At 40.0% G+C, this 23785-nt stretch overlaps 1 protein-coding gene across 2 annotated transcripts in view; it reads right to left on the reverse strand.

The window, feature by feature from the left end:
* The window catches only part of LOC140476179 (protein kinase C epsilon type-like), a 224224-nt gene that overhangs the window by 145385 nt on the left and 55054 nt on the right, over nt 1-23785 (reverse strand). Inside the window, exon 2 of one of the 2 annotated variants that reach the window (XM_072568361.1) lies at nt 5057-5075. In XM_072568361.1, coding sequence (XP_072424462.1) covers nt 5057-5075 — 19 coding nt within the window. Of the gene's footprint in view, nt 1-5011; nt 5076-23785 lie in introns of both variants that reach the window. The other variant, XM_072568360.1, reaches the window with a different exon arrangement.

Genomic DNA, 23785 nt, shown 5'->3' on the forward strand with positions numbered 1-23785 from the left:
TGAGGTTGAAAGATTCAACAGCACCAAGTTCCTAGGACTGACAATAACCAACAATCTGTCCTGGACCTCCCACATGGATGCCACAGTCAAGACGGCACACCAATGCCTCTTTTTCCTCAGGCAGCTTAAGAAATTCAGCATATCCATAAGGACCCTCACCAACTTTTACAGACGCACCACAGAAAGCATTCTATCAGAGTACATAATGGCTTGGTCTGGTAACTGTTCTGCCTCGGACCATAAGAAACTACAGAAAGTTGTGTGCACAGCCCAGACCATCATGGAAGCCAACCTCCTATCCATGGACTCCATTTGCATGTCTCATTGCTACGGAAAGGCTGCCAACATCATCAAAGACCACTGCAATCCTTGTAATACTTTCTCCCAACTTCTTCCGATAGGCAGAAGATACAGAAGGTTGAACACACGTACCAACAGGTTCAAGAACAGCTTCTTCCCTGCTGTAATCAGACTGCTGAACAGACCTCTCTAATTTCAAATAATGTTGATCTTGCTTTGGGTACTTCTTCTTCAGTTGTAACCTTGTATGCCTCGGTATAAGCACCCCATGATCATTATGTTGTTGTTTACTATGATCTGCCTGTACTGCTAGCGAAACAAAATGTTTCACTGTACATAGATACAGGTGACAACAATAATTAAAATTCTTATATTTCAATATAATCACCACTCATTTGTCATTACACATGTATTACATATATAGTCGTGCAGTGTAGTGTCTGCATCTCTGAGCCAGATGGTTCAAGTCCCACCCACTCCAGAGGCATGTCTGACAAGGTTGATTAGAAAATATCATACAATTCAACAGGCAAGAGTTTGTCTGAAGTTCTAGTAACATTAGGTGGCATTGTTCCCAATTTGGAACTCTGGTGTCTATCCAGGAGACTGAACTGTAAAACCTGTGCCCACACCTCCTCCCTCACCTCTATCCAAGGCCCTAAAGGAGCCTTCCACATCCATCAAAGTTTCACCTGCACATCCACCAATATCATTTATTGTATCCGTTGCTCCCGATGCGGTCTCCTCTACATTGGGGAGACTGGGCGCCTCCTAGCAGAGCGCTTTAGGGAACATCTCCGAGACACCCGCACCAATCAACCAAACCGCCCCGTGGCCCAACATTTCAACTCCCCCTCCCACTCTGCCGAGGACATGGAGGTCCTGGGCCTCCTTCACCGCCGCTCCCTCACCACCAGACGCCTGGAGGAAGAACGCCTCATCTTCCGCCTCGGAACACTTCAACCCCAGGGCATCAATGTGGACTTCAACAGCTTCCTCATTTCCCCTTCCCCCACCTCATCCTAGTTTCAAACTTCCAGCTCAGTTACTGCCTCCTTGACTTGTCCGACCTGCCTACCTTCTTTTCCACCTATCCACTCCACCCTCTCCTCCTTGACCTATCACCTTCATCTCCTCCCCCACTCACCCATTGTACTCGATGCTACTCTCTCCCCACCCCCACCCTCCTCTAGCTTATCTCTCCATGCTTCAGGCTCACTGCCTTTATTCCTGATGAAGGGCTTTTGCCCAAAACGTTGATTTCGCTGCTCGTTGGATGCTGCCTGAACTGCTGTGCTCTTCCAGCACCACTAATCCACACCTTGAAGGAGGTCAATATTTCATTACAAGGCACAATTTTAAGGACAGTATTCCTTTGCATTCAAGAATTATCCCACGGAGCCCAGAACTATGTAAAATGTAAACACAAGTGGAAATATTCAGCAGCTCTGGCAACATCTGTGGTGAGAGAAAAACATAGTCAACTTTTGGAATCTCAGAAATTTAAAAAAAGTCATATTCAACTCAAAACATTATATTTTTCTTGACAGCAATACTGCTGGTCTCGACTCAGTTAGCTCACTTGGCTGGTCAGTTTGTTTGCAGTACAGAGTTATGCAGACAATGCCCAAGCTGGTTTCCCAACCTCACCCTCAGCTGGGGCATGGTGACCCTCTACTTAACCCATCAGCAGTCTTTTCCAAAGAGACAGCGGGACTATGGTGACTTCCCTGCTGTGTATTTTCATCACTTGTGTTTTTATTACAGATTTCCAGCAGTCACAGTATTTTGATTTTTTTTGCAGGATTAGGGCGCACGAGATGTTGATATTTCGAGAATCAACTATGAGCCAGCTCGGCTCAATGTGCATGTTGATGGTTGCTGCTGGGTCTTTCCAGAATCAGGGACCTTCCAAAGTAATGGAGCAGAACGACCAACTAATAAAAAAAACATTCTGGACATTACACAAATAAAACAGCTGACCAAAATGCCTGTGAAAATCTCATGTCCCTCTGTAACCTGCTTTACCAATTGAGATCAGCAAAATTCCTTCAGAACTTCAGCAAATGTTTTGACAGCTAAAGGAAGTGGCTACAAGTCTGCTCTTTTAGGAGGGAAATTCCAGTCTATAACAGAGATAGAAAGGTTGAGATGTCATGTGTATTACTAGCCGGAGTCCTTAAAGGTAAAATCTCTTCAAGGCAAAGGTATAAATTCAACATAAACCTGGATGGTGGCTGTGTGAATATAACTGTCGTCAATAGGGAGCTATTTGACATCCTTTGTCTGGTGTTAATTGACCAATAATACCCCCAAATAAGTCCAGTGGCTGGATTTTTTTTAAGGATTAGGAAATCATTATTGTTGAAGAATTCTAGTTAAACATGGCAAAATTCGCAAAGGCCAATGGCTATCATGAGGAACATTTCTACTTCAGAATTTTCCAGCCAGCATTGCTAGAAAAGATCTCTCTCACAGATCAAATGATTCTCATGACTTGGTCTCTATTTCCTGTATTAAAATAGAAGGAGGACTAGATAGTGTGCATTATCTTTCAGTACAGATCAAGGACTACCCACTTCAAACCATTGTTTTAGACCATAGAGACTCTATAATATGAAAGAGGCTATTTGGCCCATTTTGCCTATGCCTGCTGTTTGTTGGAGCAATCCCTCCATTTTGTTCTCTGCACAATCCTGTGTCCTCCTTTGTTTCAAGCAGCTACTAATTTTTCCCTTTAAAATAATGCAACAGTCTCATCACTCCTTATTTGGGATGGTACAACATTCCATACTCCAAAGGTATGCTGCAAAATTTCTTCTCACACATTTCCTCATTCTCTATAACACTTTTAAGTTGATGACTCCTCATCACTAACCCTTCCCCAAGTACTGTACGGCAAATCAAGTATCTTTCCCGTTTACCTCTGCCAAAAGTATTTAACCTCTAATTTTCCTGTTCCGGTGCAAGTATTCTCAGTATCCTAACTGAACTTTGCCATCCCTGGGGTAGTCCTCGTGTGATCTCTTTGGAGAAAGTGAGGACTGCAGATGCTAGCGATCAGAGTCGAGAGTGTAGTGCTGGAAAAGCACAGCAGGTCAGGCAACATCCGAGGTGCAGGAGAATCGACACTTCAGGCATAAGCCCATCAGGATTCCTAATGAAGGGCTTATACTCGAAGCGTCAATTTTCCTGCTCCTCGGATGCTGCCTGACCTGCTGTGCTTTTCCAGCACTACATCCACGTGTGATCTCTTTGATTCATATGCGTTTTCTAAGTTGAGATACTCAACAAAGCATACAGTATGTTAACTGTAACTAAAATAATGTATAATTTCCTCTTTGCTAGCTCTAGATGTAACTATTCAATATGCTCTTCACTAGTCTCCCATCACTCTCCATAAATTCAAGATTCGGGTGCCCATTGACTTAAGCTGCAACAAGTCCAGTTAACCTTTTCCATTGTGCTGGGTAACCTATAATGGCTCCTGGTTGAGCATAGCTTGGTTTTAACGGTTATTTCTATGTTTATAAGTCCCTCCACGGTCTCAACTCTTCCTCTGTAATCTCCTTTAGCCTCATGACCTTCCAGAGATTTATATGCTGCTATCATTCTGCCCCCTGGAATATTGCTGATTTCTATTGGGTGTGCATCAGCTGCTGGGTCAAACGCTTGGATTTCTCTCCCATACATCTCGGTGTCTCAAGCGAATGTTCTTCCTTTAAGCATTCCTTAAAACTAACCTCTCTGTCTAAACTTTTCATCATACCGACCTACTATCCTCTTATAGGTAAAAACAATGACTGCAGATGCTGGAAATCAGATTCTGGATTAGTGGTGCTGGAAGAGCACAGCAGTTCAGGCAGCATCCAAGGAGCTTCGAAATCGATGTTTCGGGCAAAAGCCCTTCATCAGGAGGGCTTTTGCTCGAAACATCGATTTCGAAGCTACTTGGATGCTGCCTGAACTGCTATCCTCTTATAGGGTTCAGTGCCATACACTGATTCACATTGTTTCAGTGATGTGCCTTGGCATTTTTAATTATGGTAAACATGCTACATAAATATATGTTGACATTGATTACTCTTGTATTCAACATATCAATATGTTGTGCACGTTATCAATAAAAACAATAGGCTTTGATGAAAGTTGTGCAGGAGCTTTGAAGATTTTTTTTTAGAAAACACTCACACACAAACAAACACACACTACACCCTCGACGACCCCCTCCATCCCTCATTTTGACTATAAATTCCCATAAATATGATTTACTTATTCCACATGATACTTTTCCAGCCAAATGAACACAAAACAATGAGGACTTTAAGACTTTATTGTATTAGCTCAACTAGTGGGATTTGATGTATTTTTTTAAAATTGATCTTGTAATTGCTTACAGAACTAACAAACTCAGAGCTACAATATTTCTAGATGGTATTGATTTATTGAATTATTTACTAAGTTAAAAAAAAACTTCTTTAAAAATGACAAACTAAATGACTTCCAACTCAAATCTATAAAACTTGCTGCAAATATTCTGCACTAGCTGCCATTTTGTTTCAAAACAGGGCATATGGAATTTCACTGGCTTTTATTAATAGCACAAAATGAAAACCAAACTGGCGCGGAATAGTTTGTTAATTGGCTCAATCAGCAAATATAGTAGTGGTCTCAAACATCAGCATTGTTTTAGCAACAGGTTGGGTCTTACCTTCAGAAGTCATCTCTTTCATATCTATCAGGATATAAAGCTTACCCTCTGGCTCCAAATCGACCTAACAAAAGAACATGAGGAGAGATTAAAATACAAACTAATACAAGTAATATGTCATACACTCATATGTACAGAAACATAATGAAGCCTAACCAAGATGAATTCTCATGCCAGACCCTTAAATTGATGCAACCATAGAAGTTTTATGACACAGAAGATTACCATTCTGAGCAACCTAAATCTAAACCCAGTGTCTATTTTCTCTATATTAGCACATTTCGTTCGATGTTAATGTTTCTCTATATTGTTAGAATTACAAAGGTTTATAAATGGCTAAGTACTAGAATTGTACCTTTTGACTTATACAAATACTACATTTTTGATCCGTTACATTAAATTTATGGTAGATTAAGATGTCATGTGATCCATGCTGGAGTCTGCCTGAATGCAATGGTTTATTGTTTAGCGAGATTTAAGCAAGGATCATAGTAGTTTATTGAATGAGTGGCACAAGGTACTGTACTTTGCTTGGGGACTGTAGTCATTGGAAGGAGGTCAGCCAGGTGACTGTCTCAGAATACGAGTCAGCTAACTCAGAATACAAGATTCACAGCCCCAATCAGGGAATCCTGGCTGATAGATATAAACATAAGTGTCAGAGGTTCTACTCACCCTAGAAGCCAGCTCTGAGCTAGCTGGGTCAGTGTCATATATTGAGAACATCTAAATAAACGGTGACTTGATAATAGGATACCGGCCTTCATGGAGTTATTTCAGGGACAATGACAGCAGTTTCTCAGTCCACAACTGATTAAGCCGTCCAATGTTTTAGAAGGATGTCATAGTTATTATTTTATAAAACATTAGACAGTAAACTTTACTTAAGAAGAAAGGAAGTTGGGATCAAGGATAACTACTCGATATTTCTAATTTCTAATACTTATGCCCGAAATGTCGATTCTCCTGCTCCTTGGATGCTGCCTGACCTGCTGCGCTTTTCCAGCAACACATCTTTCAGCTCTGATCTCCAGCATCTGCAGCCCTCACTTTCTCCCATTTCTCATTAAATGCAAAACTAATAATCTTCCAGTTTCCTAGGAGACGAATGTAGGAAATGTGTCAGACATTCAAATCCTTTTATTATCTACATTGTTTTTAAAAAGTTTCTATGCTTGATGTTTTCCTCTTGAAAGCTGAAGAACCCAGTTAGGGATTCCTGGTTCCTCACAGAGAAACTATTAAACAACAGCAAAGGAATTTCAGTTGAAAGGTTATGCTTGCCTTTTGGTTTCCTCCCTTGTTTCTTTGTTCCCGAGAAAATAGAGGCATTTATTTAATAAGAATAATGCGTATAATCAATGGCCATGAGTACTGCTCAGGGGAATCACATAATTAGTGGTTCAGGTAATGCCAGAAAGCATAGCTTTATGGCTGGAACAGGTTACATTGTAATTAGAATCTAAGCATTGGGAAATTGTCAACAGCTTGTCATTTTAACTTGTTTTAATGAACTACTTCATTTCTGAAAGGACTGTAGGTTCTTTGATTTTAAGAGAATCATATGGACTGCTCTGATGGCTGTGAGTCTAGATGCTACTCAGCTGAATAGTTAAGGCAGATAGAAGGTGACTAATTGTGTGCGTGAGGGGGAGAGGGGGTGAGAAGGAGGAAGGGAGGGTATGAGTGTGAGAAGAAGAGAGGGAGGGAGTGTGAGTGAGAGAGAGGGAGGGAGCAAATGTGAGTATGAGAGAGAGAGAGAAAAAGAGGGAGAGAGAGAAAGAAAGAAAGGAGGAAATGAAAAACAATAATTTTAGAATAACATACTGAAACTAAGGACTGACATGCAGCACAGTGAGATAGGTGGAGTCTGACACTGTCAAGGTTGACTCAGCAAACAGATGTACAGTGACATCATTGTGTTGCCTATTTGGGATTAATGACACACAGTTCAACTTTTCACAGAATAAACACATCCCTGGAGAATTTGATTCAGCTGCAATGAAGCCATTGCAGCAGGTTATTTAGTGTCATAATAACCAGCTGAATAAAATAAATGCCCCATTTACACTAACTTGCCATGATGCGTTCAAGGGAGTTCCAGTTCATCCAGATGGAACTCTAATGTCATTTGTATTTGTTTCAGGTAAACAGGCTGACAGGTTTTGTAAAATATTATACTTAAAATGGCTAATCCAATAAATCACTGCTGTTAAGGGTTCCACTATCCAAAACATTGGGATCCAATGGGACCGCAGAGTCCTCTTGGGTTCTTGTGCTATTGTTTGCAATACATCCTTGCAATGGCTTTGATTGTAAGGCAAATAGGACGCAAGTCAGCCATTCAGCCCATTGACTCTGCTCTAGCATTAAATGGCTGATTTGATAATACTCGACTCTACATTAATGTTTCCTCCCCGTAGTCCTTAATATCCTTCTACTTAAAAATGTAAATCCACCTTGGATATACTCCAAGATCAAACCTCAACACCCCTCTGCAGTGAAGACATCACAGATTCACCACCCTCAGGGAAGAAGTTCCTCCTCACCTCTGTTTTAAGTGAGTGAACCCTTACTTTGTGATTATGCCTTCTGGTCCTCGACTGTCCCACAAGGGAAAATAACCTCCCTGCATTGACCATTGAATCTTACAAGTTCCAATAAAATTGTCTCTCATTCTTCTAAATTCCAGTCAGTACACACCCAAACTACTCAGCCTCTCCTAATATCACATTCCTTTCATGCCCAAGATCAGCCTAAAGCACCTTTAAGACTGCCGCCAATACCTGAACATCTTTCCTTAGAAAAGGGGACCAAAACTGTTCACAGTATTTCAGATGTGGTCTACATTGCCTTAGCAAGGCTTCTCTGTATTTATACTCAATTCCCATTGAATCGAAAGCCAACATTCTAATAGCCTTCTCTGATTGGGTTATCTGATCAAGGAGGAAGTGCAGGATGAGGAGGAAGCAGTACAGCTTTGGAAGAAGTGCAATGTGGTTTGATTTGATAATAGTTTAGAATCTTCTAAGTTCATACATCCTATTTTTGAGAAGGTTAAGGGATGACTTGATTAAAGTTTTAAGATTTTAAGCTGCAAAGATTGAGCTGATAGAAAAAAAGAACATCAGCAGTTAGAGTACTAGAAGGGTTATAGTTTAAGAAATAGGGATGGACCCTTTCAAAAGTGAAATGAAGAAGTACTTCCACCCAAAAAGCCTTCAGTTTGGCAGTGGGTCCATGGCAAGGTAGAAAGTTTGAGGCAAGCCTGCCTTCATTTACCAGGGTAACCCCACCGCCATTTAACAGTCATTAGGTCATTAACTGGCTCATTGTGAGGTCACCACCCCATCTGACACAATCAAATGCCTGGCTGCCCTCCTATCGAAATAGGGCCAGTAGGAGTAGTGGCCATTGCTAGGACTGCAGGAAATCTGCTAAGAGGTAATATGTTGCCAGATCAGGAAGGAAATCTCAGATCAGGTTGGCAGGCCCCAGTACAACAGAATGGGTGACCAGGAGCTGCAGGTTAGAGGAGAAGGGAACACAAAGGATGGCAGAGAATTACTTCTAATAGGCACAGGGTGTCCATACAGGAGGGATCCCCTCCTCAGCTTGCAAAAAGCCACCATAATGATCCCACAACTGGATAGAATGCCACAAAACCAGCCTCAATTGGCCCAAGGGCAGGGAAGCCTCCTGATGCCCAGTTGATGGTTGAATTCCAGGTGAGACAGGTAAACAATATGTACTTTGCCACTGTTGCTGCCATTGTATCTGATTTCACTGCATCCAACAATGGTTATTGTGGGTGGAGAAATAGAGTGAGAGAGAAAGGCAGTGTACTAAGGGAGTGGGGAAAAAATGTACATAAATTTCCACCAAGGGAAGAATTCCACAAGTTTGCAACACTTCACAAAAAGCTAGTGATTCTGGGTCAGTTGCTAATTTTATATCTGAGATTGACAGATTACGGTAAACCAAAGATATTTTAGGATATGGGACAACGGTGAACATGTGAAGTAGAGTTGCAGATCAACCATGATCATATTAAATGGTTGAATAAGCTAAATAACATTTTACTGTTCCTATGTTTCTTAAGAACTAAAATAAATGAAGCCAACTTGTTCAAAGGATTTTACCAAGTAATGTTCAGTTAAATACAGGAACTGTTTTCTGCATCCCTTTCATCCTGCACTTTTATTGAACAATGAGATAATGATATTCTGGCTAATAGTATAGGAATATTTTTACATGACAACCATTTTACATTAAATCCGTGTTCTCTCTGATATTGGCTCAGGTCCCCCAGTGGTACAGCTGAGTTATAAACGTGTACATTTTGGTATTTTTAATGGTCAGTTAATTCACAGTTAATAAAAGAATGAAGTAATTTTGCAATATTTTTCTTAGTAATTTCTCAGATTCGCTGGATGCACTGCAGCTTGTGTTTTGGTTCTCATCTAATAGGCAATTTGATAGAATCAAATACAAAACGGCACTGCAACTTATCCTATTTCAGTTTCAATCTTATGATTTTCACCAGTTTTCTGTGGAAGAAATAAAACTTAAATGTTAGCTCATTAAGGTTATGTAGAAGGATGGCATCTTCAAATGAGAATTAAAACAAAAATCCACACACTTTCAAATTGAAGTCTGACTTCTAGACAACTTCGTGAGAAGTCATCAGGAGTGGGCTGGCCAATTCAAAACCAGCTTGCAGCAGGTATTGCTCTCAAAATTGAATCAGTGAAATACTTAAATATTTTCATTAAAGCCATGATTGCAATGAGAACCAGGGCAAGAAACAATTGAAAAATGTTAGTCCATTAGTCATAAGCCTGAAGTTACGTGTGATAACTGAAAGAAAGTGCTACTGATGACTATCTTTCAAACGATTAGAAGAAACGGCTGACCATTAGATGAAGTTTGAGCACATTTTGTGTGCTTTAACCAAGTGTTAGTCTCAAGTGAGTTGTTGTCTACCCGTTGCATACAATCCTATCGAATGTGGTTTTTGTTTCATTTCTGCTCAACATCCTTTATTTGTGGTGTGGTTTTTATTTACTGCTCTCGGCATACTTTATTTTTGAGATCAGAAGTTGAAACAAATAAAGCTGAAATTTTGGAAACTGTAGCTCCACTCCTGTAGAATGTCATTATTCAGGAGGCAACATTGAAATTCATTCGACATACATGTCAGCAAAAGGAATGCTTCAGTTCACCAAGTTTACAAGAGGGACAGACACAACCTAGTATAAGGAGTAGACCTGAAGATCTGCATTAAACAAAGTTAATTAACAGGCTTCAGTAATAGTGTTAGAGCCTATGAAGAAATACTGTCAGCTATCCAGCTGTATTCTAAATCAGGGACACAATGCAAAATGTGTAACATTGCAAGGAGTCCTTGGGCAAGTATATTTCTGCATAAAAATTATGAGTACAATCAAATAAACAGCCAACACTGACACAGTTGACCACTGGTCTCTGTCTGTGCTTCAGGATTCTATGGAAAGGCATTCTTTACACTCCTGAGTACAAATGTTTTCATCTTTCAAACAGAAGAAAAACTCTCTCAAAATGCAATGATATCATGAACCCATTTCTAGAGATTCTGGAACAGAAACATCATCCCACCCCACGAGACAATGAAATAATCCGGAATTATGACCAGAATATTGATACTATGATAGTCGAAAAGTGTGGCTCTAGAAAAACACAGCAGATCAGACAGCATCCGAGGAGCAGGAGAATCAATGTTTCGGGCAGAAGCCATTCTTGATGAAGGGCTTATGCCCAAAACATCAATTCTCCTGCTCCTCAGTTGCTGCCTGACCTGCTGTGCTTTTCCAGCACCACATGTTTCGACTCTGATCTCCAGCATCCTCACTTTCTCCTACCACTGCATTTAGAATATTCCTCATGGCCGGATGCCAAAAAAAACCCAGTAAAAATAGATCAGCGATTATTTTTAAAGGCTTATTTGCAAATAATTTGGAAGTGATACAAAGAACATAGAACATTGAACATAGAACAGTACAGCACAGAACAGGCCAGGCCCTTTAGCCCACGATGTTGTGCCAATCACTGATCCTCATGTGTGCACCCTCCAATTTCTGTGACCATATGCATGTCCAGTAGTCTCTTAAATGTCCCCAATGACCTCGCTTCCACAACTGCTGCTGGCAATGCATTCCATGCTCCCACAACTCTCTGTGTAAAGAACCCACCTCTGACATCCCCTCTATATTTTCCTCCAACCAGCTTAAAACTATGACCCCTCGTGTTAGTCATTTCTGCCCTGGGAAATAGTCTCTGGCTATTGACTCTATCTATGCCTCTCATTATCTTGTATACCTCAATTAGGTCCCCTCTCCTCCTCCTTTTCTCCAATGAAAAAAAGTCCGAGCTCAGTCAACCTCTCAAAGGTTTGATTAATTCTAACTTGTTCAGGCCAGGATAGCCTGGGCGAGGGAGGATTAACTGATTAGCAGCAGTCGTTTACACTAAAATTGTTTCATCAGCTCTAAAACCATTACTGAAGACTGTTAATTCAACGTATGTGTATTACCTATCTTCAGATCTATTTGTTATACTGTTGTGTCTATCCCTTCTATGTACAGTATCTATGTTACAAATAAAAGACGGTCAAGTTTGGTAGAATTCTTAATGGCTGTATTTATTTGCTGAAGATACAGCAAGCAAGGAAGTAATATTTAATAATAATTCCATTCCCTTGTTCAACAACAATGTTATGATGACAAATACTAATTATTAGTAATCCACAACTTTAAAATGATCACTCACCCATATGACACCAACTCTTTAATGAGATAAATATTTAAATATCCACACCTTGCAGTAATCTCACAATTAAGAATTCTCCTTTAGGATTGAAAACTTATTCAAAAATGCAAACTGGTTAAACTAAACCAAAACCAATCTCAAAAAAATTCAGTGGTAATATTCAAGAAGTAAATGGCACAATGCAAAAGTTGGCTTCACCATAAAGAGACAGGTCACAGCTTCAAAGCAGAAAATTAGAGTTTACTATTTTCAGCAAAAAAGGACCTTATATTCATAACTTGTTCTGCTAATATTTCAGCTCAAAATGATCTTTTTGTTTATTCCAGAGGCTGCAGCTCCAGGGAGAGATCAAACAATGTCTGTCAAATTGCTCCACATAATTAATGGCCCTGACATTGAAATCTTACTTAAAGCCAAGCAGCTTGTTGGCTTGACTGGCAAACATTTCATGGATATTGGGCAAAGGTTTGGAATTAAAAACTAATGTATTGCAAAAGCTTGATTGAAACAATCCTTGCAGAATGTAGCTGTGTAAAATGGTCCACGTCTCCCTTTTCATTGTCTCTTAAATGTATCAGAGCAATTACTTTTTCATGAAATAAACCAATTGCAAGAGTGCAATTCACTTGTTCTCAAAGTTCATCTCACAGTGTCATGGGATGCTAAAAGGTATGGTCAGATCAGCAACATCATGTTTGTCACTTATCAGTGCTCTTCAAAGTATCAATCAAAACTTTCCTGCAGGGGAGGTCCTTCATTCCTGATGAAGGGTTTATGCTTGAAACGTCAATTCTCCTGCTCTTTGGATGCTGCCTGACTGGCTGTGCTTTTCCAGCACCACACTCTTCAACATAGGTGGACAACCCATCTTACAACTCTCACCGCCCCTACAATCATGGAGGGGAGGGTAAATTGGCAGCAAAACTGCCCTAACTTATGGGTCCACCTGCCTGTTTTCCCCAACTGTGGGCAGATTATAAAACTCAGGCCTATGTCTGTCAACAGAAGGATACAGGTACATCAGTTTTAGGGAAATGTATTGTCATTGTAATTCCTGCCACAATTGTTGAATATTAAGCATTGGAAGGGTAATGTGAAAGCATTTCAGAAGGACTGGGTGGACCACTTGATTGCTTCTCACAGACATTCATCCTGACCTTGGCCAATGGAGAAGCCTGTTCTCAGTCACACAGTGGATTGCAACAAAACCAATCCATTGAAAAGCCACACTGTTCAATTCATTTTTCCAGTATAATTGAAACAGTATGTCTAATGCTAGTAATTTCTTGGATTTTCTGAGAAACTAGCATATGAATCGTGTTATAGATCTCTGGCTATTGGAGTAAATACATGAGTTGGAGGCAAGGTTCATCCGTCATTTTTGTAAGCCTAACTATAACAATTTCAGGTCTGTTTTGGAAAATAAACCTTAGTCTGGTTTGGATTATAGCTTTCCCTCACACAATTGTCCGTGGATTCAGCACTGCAGCCACTAAAACAATATGGTGACGTGAAAAGTGAGGCTGTATTCACTTTTGGTCAGGTCATACATTCCTAAAATTAAATTAATAGGCTGAAGAGCTGCCCTGACCACTGAGAGGTAAACTCTCAAGTGAGGCCTAAATTGGATATCTCCAAAAGGATTCTGGAGGATAGCACTCTGTGAATAATTCATGGCCAATCACTGTGACGCAGCAACATGCCAACTTTAGTACCTTCTAGTTAATCAAATGATTGCTGCGTACAGCTAACAGTCAATGCATTGTTCATTGGTTGCATGCATCAGCTGGGGACCCAACACTATAACGTGATAGAGCCAATGAATGCTCGCCCACACTGCTTCCAGTTACCCTGCCACAGTTATACCTGCAACAATAAGTCTAGGAGCCAACAGAGGATCATGCCACACACCAAAGCACTACAGATGTGAGAGATATGAAATGTGCAAAGATACCTAGTTGGCATGGATGAGTTCAACCAAAGGGTCTGTTTCCATACTAAACGTCTCTATGACTCTGTGCAAGTTCGGTGGATTGGCCATGCTAAATTACCCATAGTGTTCAGGGATGTATAGGTTAGGTGCATCAGCCATGGGAAATGTAGGGTTACAGGGATAGGGTAGAGGGATGCGTCAGGGTGGGACGCTCTTTGGAGGATCAGTGGGGACTCATTGGGCCGAATGGCCTGTTCCACACTGTAGGGATCTTATGGAAGCACACAGCAGCTTCACATTCTGTTCTAATGAGCAGAAGTTATATATCAGCCTAATAGTATGTAAACATTTATGTAATACACATAATATGACTGATTTCAATGCAGAGTGTGAAAAGGAGAAAACTGAAGAGCTATTAGGCTTTAGGTCAGGCTTTAATTGGATGAGACAGAGACTGGATACAGTAAACCAGGCAAAAAACAACAGAAGATCAGAGAATTATGTTATGTGATATATGACCTTTTTAGATTGCTAAGGGATAATTACTAATCAAACAAAATAGCCATGAATAGCTAAAGACCTGGGTAACAAAGAACAGAAAATAGTGAAAACAGAAAACAAGGGTACCATAAAAAGGGACGGTGTAAAGAAGCTCACAGGGGTTATCAGTATTAAAACCAAAAACATTACGTTTCTAGGGTTTTTAAAAAATTATTAGGAGAAATGGAGATCCTTCGAAAAACAATGGCAGGGATGTTCTCAATGAACATATTAAAACTATCAAGGCATTTGGGACATGGAATCAATGTGGGAAAGTTGTGTTGAGATCAGAGATCATGCATGATCTGCAAGATCAACGGACTGAATGTCCTATTCCTGCTCTTTTGTCCTATATTCCTCCACTTAAATTCAAACATGCTGTTTAACTACTCTGAAGTAATTGAAGTTTGAGAAGACATCAGCATCAAGGAAATTAATACTGCATCAAGGATAAGGTCAAGCCAAAACTAACATAAGCAAAAGATCAGACATGAAGAAAGTATGGCATGAAAGAATAACAAATCACCAGGACAAGATGATTCCCATTCCAAGGTTTTAAAGGAATTAAGCGACAACATTGCCAATACCATATAACTAAGATTTAGAGTTTCCAGATTTGGGAGCCATTCCCTTCAATTGGAAAATTGTGTACATCACTCTGATGTTTAAGAAAAGTAAGCAAGGGAAATGAAGAAACTAAGGACCAGTTAGTTTGCATGTTTCAGGACAGTACTAGAGTTTAGCATTAAGTGATTGAATGATGGACTATCTCAAAAATGTTCTGCCAATAAACATCATGGATTTGTAAAGGGAAGGTAATGCCTGATAAATCTGATTGAGGATTTTAAAAGAGTTACTAGGAAATTTCTAGAGATGTGATTTATATAGACTTCCAGAAGAAATTTGATAAATCTCATACACGAGTGCTAGCTAAAGTTGAAGCTTATGGAAATGACATGATTCAAAAATCGTCTGAGAGGCAGTCGACTATGGATAACAGGAGGTTCTCTAATTGGTCATGTAGTATCAGTGATATTCCAGTACGCAAAGTGTATTATATTTTTTAGTGACTTAGATAATGGGTTGCAATGCCACATATTGAAATTTGCTAATGACACAAAAAGTTCAGCAGCATTGTAGAAAGATAAATGGGAGCTTAAATTTCAAAGAGATATTGATAGATTAAGATAATGAACAAATCTGTGGCAAATAGATTTCAATATTGTTGTGTCACCATGGTCTTACCAGACCATTGTAGTTGTTCTCTGATTAGGGAGATAGAGAAGCAACTGGTGGTGATCTAACCTGAGGGCCACCAGACCTCAGGTGAGGGGAAAGGTTGAGAAGGAGAGTTCCTTCAAACCAGTGATGGGAATTGAACCCATGCTGTTGGCATCATACTGCTCTATAAACCGACAAGCCAGCCAACTGAGCCTTTTTCAATGTAGGGATGAAGAGTGGATAAAACAGAACACTTTCCAAATTGCAAAAGCAAATAATTTGATCATAAAAATGGAAATTATTTCCTCTGTTTGGAAGGTCTAGGGATAGGTTATTTTTTTTTAAAAGTTTAGAATCAAACCTTTCAGGAATAGAAATAGGAAACATCTTCACTCAAAAACTGGCAGAAATTGGGACTCACTTTTGCAAATGGCTATTGAGACTAAATTCATTTTTCGTTTTAAAACTAAAATAGGAAAGTTTGTTTTCAACCAAAGTATTAAGGTATACAAGGCAAGGCTGTATGTATGGAGTTAAAGTTGCAGATATTAAAACACAATAGAAACAGGGAGATTAGAGAGCTATACCCAGAGGAATTGGATGCAATGCCACAAGATGTTTAATGTACTCACAGGAGCAGTTCCAAATCAATAAATGCAACTTGGTGTGTCAAGCTACAGTGAAAATTGTACAATGTGCTTGGATGTCATGATTGAATAACTGGTAATGTGTGCAAGCTGTGAGATTATATATTTGTACAATGTGTGAGGGTGAAGTGATACCCATAAACATTAGGCATGAGTATCGACTGACAGGAATTCTTGGTTGGTGAGTAATGTGGGCGTGTGGTCTAGGAACAGTTTGTCCTGCTGTAGATGGCCTTCTGTTCATTTTCCTCATCAGGCTATATTCCAAGTGGCAGTCTTACTAAGTATGATCATCTTTGCTTTGTTTTATAATCTTAAAGTCACCAAAATACACTTCAGCACTTGTGCTCCCTGTAAGCATTAGCAATTGAAATTCTAGAAAGCATCAGGTACTTGTAGAATCATAGCAGCAGCCAGAATATGTCAACCAGCAACTAACCACAAGTGGTTGATAATCTCTTTAAATAATACTGTAAAGGGTAGGAGAGGTCCTTCCCGTTGCTGAATGCAAGTTCAACTCGGTGACGGTTAGGACACATGTGAAGGTGCCATTATCACAATGGACCATTGGGCTGCTCTTTCATTAGTGAGCAATGACTGTTGATCGATTAACTTGAGGGTCACCATGCCTCAGGCAAGGGGCAAGATCAAGAAGGTGAGTCCCTTTAATGGTAACCTCAGCCATTGTACGAATTGAATCCATGCTGTTGCTGTTGTTCTACATTGCAAGCCAGCTGTCCAGTCAATTGAGCTAACTTGTTAGAATAGGGTGTTGGTTGAAGTATTGAGCTGAAAAACGTCAGCACAGGCACCATATCAATGTGGCATGCTGTGTGACAATATGTTCAACATTGTCTTCATTATGGGGATGGTTACTGTGGCATTAACCCCTCCCACCCTTTGCAGTATTATTTAAAGAGATTATCAACCACTTGCTCAGAACATCTCTTTTACAGTGCCAATATCTCAGAAGTGAGGGGACAGAAGAGGTTGCAGTAAATATAACTGAGTCAGGTATAGACTGAATGTCCAACATTCCATCCCTAAACCACATCTTTCGATGGAAAGCTAGCACTTCTCTGGAACACAAATCAGCAGGTTCACTGCTATAACCAAACAAAATCTAATTTTAATTTCTGTTCTAATAAGAAAAGCATTCCTCTTGGGGCAGCCCCCACTCCCTTTATTCCTCATCAACCACCTGTAAATTAAGCCTAAGACTCAAGAATTCCCACCCTAAACCTCTCCAGTTGTCTGTTATTTAAAATGCTTCCTAAAAGTAACTTTTTTTATCAAGCTTTCAGTCACCTACCCTAAAGTTATCTTCTTTTCCACTGTCAATTTTCATCTATGTTGCCAGATTAAAAGTGCTACATAAATGCAAGTTATTATTGTATGTGTAGTGGTTTATTTCAAAGTCATTTTGTTCCTTTGAAGTATGTAATAACAACACACCAACAATAACTACGTAAAGCATTGTTGGCATTTCTGTGGTTTCCTGATGTACAGGTATTCACCATGCAAACATTTCAATGAACCCAGGGATTTACCAGTTAACTGAAAACTGACTGTTACAGATTGGAAAGCTTTTATCTCTTTTCCCCTCAGGCCTCTGAACCGGAAAGTTGTGGGTCATGTTGCCTCCGAGTTCCATGTAGCCAGCACATAAAAACTTTACAGCAGCCAAAACCAGAAAGTACTGGAGAAACTCAATAGGTCTGACAGAGAGAAACAGTGATGAAGGGTCACTGGATTGGAAATACTAATTCCGTTTTCCTATTCAGAGACCTGCTGACTTTCTACAGTATTTCTGCTTTTCTTTCTGATTTCCAGCATTCACAGTTCTTTGCTTTTATTTTGAGTTGAAGGGGATGCCTACTTCATCTTGATCATTTGCTCCAATAAAAAAAAACGCATCATGGGCTCCAGTCTCACAGTGGACACGAAGCTATGAAGATTGAGGCTGACACTCCAGTGAAGTACTGAGTGAGTCAGTACTTCTGACAATGATCTTCATGACATCTTTCAGTTGACACTTTAAACTGAGTACCTCATCTATTTCCTGATTGGACACAAAAGATTCAATGTCAACATTTCGAAGAAATGCAGAGAACTTATTCCTGGTGCTTTCCCCAAAATTTCTATTTCAAATCAAAAACAAAAATACAAAACAAAATAACTATTTGTTGTCTCATTGCCTGTTCCCTGCAATACAATGGAGACTATATACTTCAGAAAGAATGTCATTTGCCGTAAAGTGCTTCTGGAAATCCTGAAAGGTGCTATCTATAAATATAGGTGTCCACTTATCACCACATCAGTTATATTTGAGAAAAATCATAGAAAATTTACAGCGCAGAAGAAAACAAAATAAAAATCAGCCATACAGATTCCATTTTGCAATATTCAAAGAACAAAGAAAATTTACAGCCCAGGAACAGGCCCTTCGGCCCTCCAAGCCTGAGCCGATCCAAATGTACTGTCAATTCCTAAGCATTTGTATCCCTCTGCTCCCCACCTACTCATGCATCTGTCCAGACACAACTTAAATGAATCTACCGTGCCTGTCTCTACCACCTCTGCTGGCAACACGTTCCAAATGCCCACCACCCTCTGTGTGAAGTACTTGCCGCGTGTATCCCCCTTAAACTTTCCACCTCTCACCTTGAAAGCATGACCTCTGGTTATTCAATCCTCCACCCTGGAAAAAAGCTAGTGTCTATCCATCCTGTCTATACTCTTCATGATTTGGTAAACCTCAATCAGGTCCCCCCCTCAATCTCCTTTTTTCTAGTGAAAATAAACCTAATCTACTCAACCTCTGTTCATATGGCACTTGAGGTGCATATCCAGGCACCCCTTAAATGAATCCAGAATTTCTGGTAGTAAATTTCAGATTCCACCTGTGGAAAAAAAAAGAGGAAAATCGTCTTCTTCCTTCTACGTTTTCTACCAATCCATGCCAAAAAAGTGTGGCGCTAGAAAAGCACAGGTCAGACAGCAGCTCAGGAGAAGGAGAATCGATGAAGGGTTTACGCCCGAAACGTTGACTCTCCTGCTCCTCAGATGCTGTCTGACTTGTTGTGCTTTTCCAGTGCCATACTTTTCGACTTTGATCTCCAGCGTCTGCAGTCCTCACTTTCTCCTACCGTTCCATACCCCCTAGTCACTGAGTGCTCTGCTAAGGTAAATACATACTTCTCATCCACTTTATCCAGGGCTCTCACAATTCTGTATATTTCAGTCAAATTTCCCCTCAGCCTCCTTTGCTCAAAGGACAAACTATACTTCCAGAATTACTTCACCTTGCCTTGCATTTTTAAAATGTTTCCAAGACCAACATTAAAATTCTCAAGGCAATCAAATTTATCTAAAAGTTAGCTCCACCAATCGGAGACACACAGCTGGATTCAATGCTATCCTGCGAACAAAGTTTGATGACAGGCTTGAACATATAACCTGGTGGACAACCTGCCTGCCTTTTACCAGCCTACCCTTGGTCCCCACTGCAATCTTAATACCGGAACCAGTGAAATCAAGCAGGCCGCATACCAGTCAGCCAACTGAGACCCCTTAAGTGGGTGTTTGCTGTCCCCTTAAGGACGTCATCCTGTCTCTGTCAGAGTCAAAATGAGAACTTTGTAACAATCAGCCCATTTACTGTACAGTCTTTGTTGGTGCCTTTTACTCAGTAAAGTGTTCCAAGGGAGTGTTTAATTACATCAATAACATTGACATTAGGTCTTCCCAAATTTGATTTTGTGTACCAAAATGTAGCCTAATCTCTGCTGCTCATACTTTACCTCCAAACATTCTCATCTGACCTTTCCATGCAAATGCATCTTTGAGGATCGGGCACCCATTGTAAGTGCCACAAGAAAATTACATTGCTCCCAAGCATAATGTGTCTGTGCTGGGTTAGGAAGCTCTGTAAACACATTCTTTGGAAAGTTCCCCACCAGTGGGGGAAGTCTGCTGAGGATTGGAAAACATTCTGAAGTGTAAAAAAAAATTGACACCTTCCAATATCCCTACTAGATTGTGTATTGTAATGTCAATCTTCTTAATGCAATGATTAATCCTGGGGATCTGTCCTGTGAAGGTGAGTGGACTACCATTGTGTTAGTGCGGTCATGCATTGTATTACTTTTTCCACTGAGAAGGTGCCATAATAAATTAAAGAAATGCGAAAAAAAACCATGCTACCAACCTGTGCTGTCAGATTTTGTCTCATCATTTAAATCAACTGACAACTCTGGCTGTTACCAAAAGAAATCCTGCTTTTGAAAGTTAATAAAACCTCTTCATTTCCTCCTCTTCATTGATTGTACAAGATTCTATTCTGTCAGTTTCAGACAAAGTCACTGCCAGCTTTAGTAATAACAGCTGTGGTCATTATAACTGCTCGGCTGGACTTCAAACTCTATGTAGCTTCAGCTCAGTAGATGCTCTATTGGTCAAAGAATGATTGCCAATTTCTGGAAGCTGTAACAAAAGAATGTGCTTTGGATGTGGTGTATTTATCATTTACAAACCTAATTGGCAATAACAAATTATAATTTGTTAAAACACTAGGGTGTTTTTTAAACGGTATTTATGACAATGGATTTGAGTTCAAAATGTTATTAGATTCTTAGAGGTTTAGTATTTCTTGCCCCCAACAAGATTAATATAATTCCCATTGCTTTTGCATAGTTCCTAAAAGTATATTCTGGGCGAATGACTATGGAAAGTTGTTTTTGATTCATTCAATAGATGTGGGCATCACTAGTTGGGCCAGCATTTCTTGCCCATCCCCAATTGCCCAGAAGGTAGTCAAGTGTCAACTACATTGCTGTGGGTCTGGAGTGATGTGTAGGCCAAACCAGGTGAGGATGGCAGTTCTTTTCCTAAAGGAAATTAGAGAATCAGGTGATTTTTTTTCTGACAATCAACAATGGTTTCAGGGTCATAATTAGACTCTTAATTCCACACATTTATTCCACTCAAATTCCGCCAAATGGATTCAAACCCAGATCCCCAGATCATTACCATGGTCTCTGGGCTAATAATCTAGCAAGAATACAGTAGCCATTGCCTCCCACATATGGGGGTATATGGGGGTTAAGGGAGGGGGCTTGAATTTGGTTTTCTGAGGGGAGGGGCTGGAGGAAGGGTGGATAATCCAGAGGAGAAGGATGAGATTTAGGAGGCTTTTCAATAAACGATGTAAGGTGAATTGCTGCATTGGAGAATGGAAGTAGGTTTTCTATTCCCTCTGCCTCCTATTCTTTCAGTTTTCATGCATTTGATTGTATTAAACAAAATACACTGAACTCAATTCCTTTCTAAAAAGGCAAACATGCTGGGCATGGGTTGAGTGTGCATTGTAGAAGACGCAAAATGCACTGGTCAGGTTTTTCTTAGTTGCACAAAAATCCAGCTCTGGTTTCTCTGACATATACAATCACCCTTAGATGTACATGCTAACAACTCTTTAGCCAGCTGTCATAAGTATTTAAAAACAGCTCCTGGTGTCTGCCAGTTCTTGGGTGATAAATCAGATGTTGAAAACTAGTCAAAAAAGGATCACAAGTTCTACATTTTTCCAATTTATTTCAAATATTTACATTTATTTAAATGTCTTGCATGGTCAATTTGACATATTTATTCCACATGCAATATTACAGATATCCCTAAATCATAGAATTCCTGCAGCATGGAAGCAGGCCCATCGAATGCATAATGACCCTCCAGAGAACATTCCACCCAGACCTCCCCCATTCCTGTAATCCTGCATTTCCCATTGCTAATCTACCTAGCTTCCACATCCCTAGACACTATGGGCAATTTAGTATGGCCAATCCACCTAACCTGGGAGGAAAACAGAGCACCCGGAGGAAACCCATGCAGACATGAGGAGAACATGTGTACTCCACACAGGCAGTCACCCATGGGTGGACTCGATCCTGTATATCTGCCGCCGTCAGGCAGCAGTGTTCACCATTGAGCCACCATGCCACCCCAAAGAGTTTGATAATTACTTAGTCAATACCTGTACATACATCAATAATTGTGCTACAGTTTCAGAAGCATTTGACAACACTGCTACAGAAATAGTGAATGCACAAAGTAGGAGCTCACAGTGTACGGGAGTAACATATTACCAGGGATAGAGGATGAGCCAGCTGGCAATAAACAGCAAGCACAAATGGATCTTTTCTTGACTGACAGTGGGGTCCCACAGAGGTTTACGCTGGGGCCTCAATATTTTACAATTTTTATCAATGACTTAAACGAGAGGAGTGTTGGTATGATAGTTAAATTATAAGGTGACAAATATGGACAGGAAAGCACGTTGTGAAAACAATGAGGAGGTTGTAGACCAATTCAGGTTCCTTAGGTTGACATCTGGCAGATGGAATACAATATAGGAAAATATAAACTTGTTCACGTTGGTATGAAGAATTAAAAAACACTGTATTCAATAAAGAATGACTGCAGAGTTCCAAGATGAAGAGGAATCGTGGTGTTTTATAGTTTTAAAAATGCTACCATTCAGGTATGGGAAGTAAGGAGAAAGGCTCATGGAATGCTTTCCTTTATTACAAAAGGAATTTAATATAAAAGTAAGAGCATTGTACTTGAGTTATACAGGACATTGATGAAACCACATCTTAAATATAGTTTGCAATTTTGGGTCTCCTTGATGGAGAAAGGATGTAGATGCATTACAGGCCGTTTCAGAGGAGTTCCACCAGGTAGATAGCTGGTTTGAATGGGTTATGGAATAAGGAGAGGTTAGACAGGCTGAGCTTGATTCAGTTGGAGTTAAGAAAAGTGATGGGTCACTAGATTAAAGTGTATAAGATCCTGACATTCTTGATAAGGTGGACAAGGAAAGGACATTTCCTGTTGTGGGTCAGTCCAGAACAAGGGCCATTGTTTTAAAAGTAGGGGTTGGCCTTTTAGTAATGAGATGAGGAGGCTTGTTTTTTTTTCCCTGGGGGTTTGAGTGACACTAGAACTTTGTTACAGAAAGCAGTGGATCTCGGATCATTGAGTATTTTTTCATGCAGAGGGCGATTTTTGTGAGGCAAGACAAATCAAAGATTTCTAGGAGTAAATGGAAACGCGAAATTTGAATCTCAAACAGATCAGCCCTGATCTTAATGAATGATGGGGCAATGTCGATGGGCTAAATGGCCTGAGATCATAATATCTTTTGAACCTGCAAAGTGCAAGAGTCACTTTTATACTAAAGTCAGACATAACCCAAGATAAGCTTCTACAGAAGCAAAATATATTACTGGCTTAGTCCACATCCTGTCTGCACATAGCTATTGAGCTCGGTAACCAACGTACAGGGGCGTGCAGTTTTCTGGATGTACATTTTGATCTCACCAGTACCACAGGTAGCAGATGTTTAGTTATTTCTCTGGTCCTACCCCTCCTTCACTCCGCTATCTCTTGCATTGAATATGCTTGTTTATATACCAATGTAATTCCAACTTCCCTTCAGAAACAACATTTTGAACTTGAGTGACTGGGTTTTTGTTCTTCAATGATATTTTGTTGCTTCTCTAAAAAAAAGCCAAAATAAATGCTGAGCAAAACAGAACTGATGGGTTAAGCACAAGTGTGATC

The sequence above is a fragment of the Chiloscyllium punctatum genome, chromosome 4, assembly GCF_047496795.1.
Source record: "Chiloscyllium punctatum isolate Juve2018m chromosome 4, sChiPun1.3, whole genome shotgun sequence".
Classification (NCBI taxonomy): Eukaryota; Metazoa; Chordata; class Chondrichthyes; order Orectolobiformes; family Hemiscylliidae; genus Chiloscyllium; species Chiloscyllium punctatum.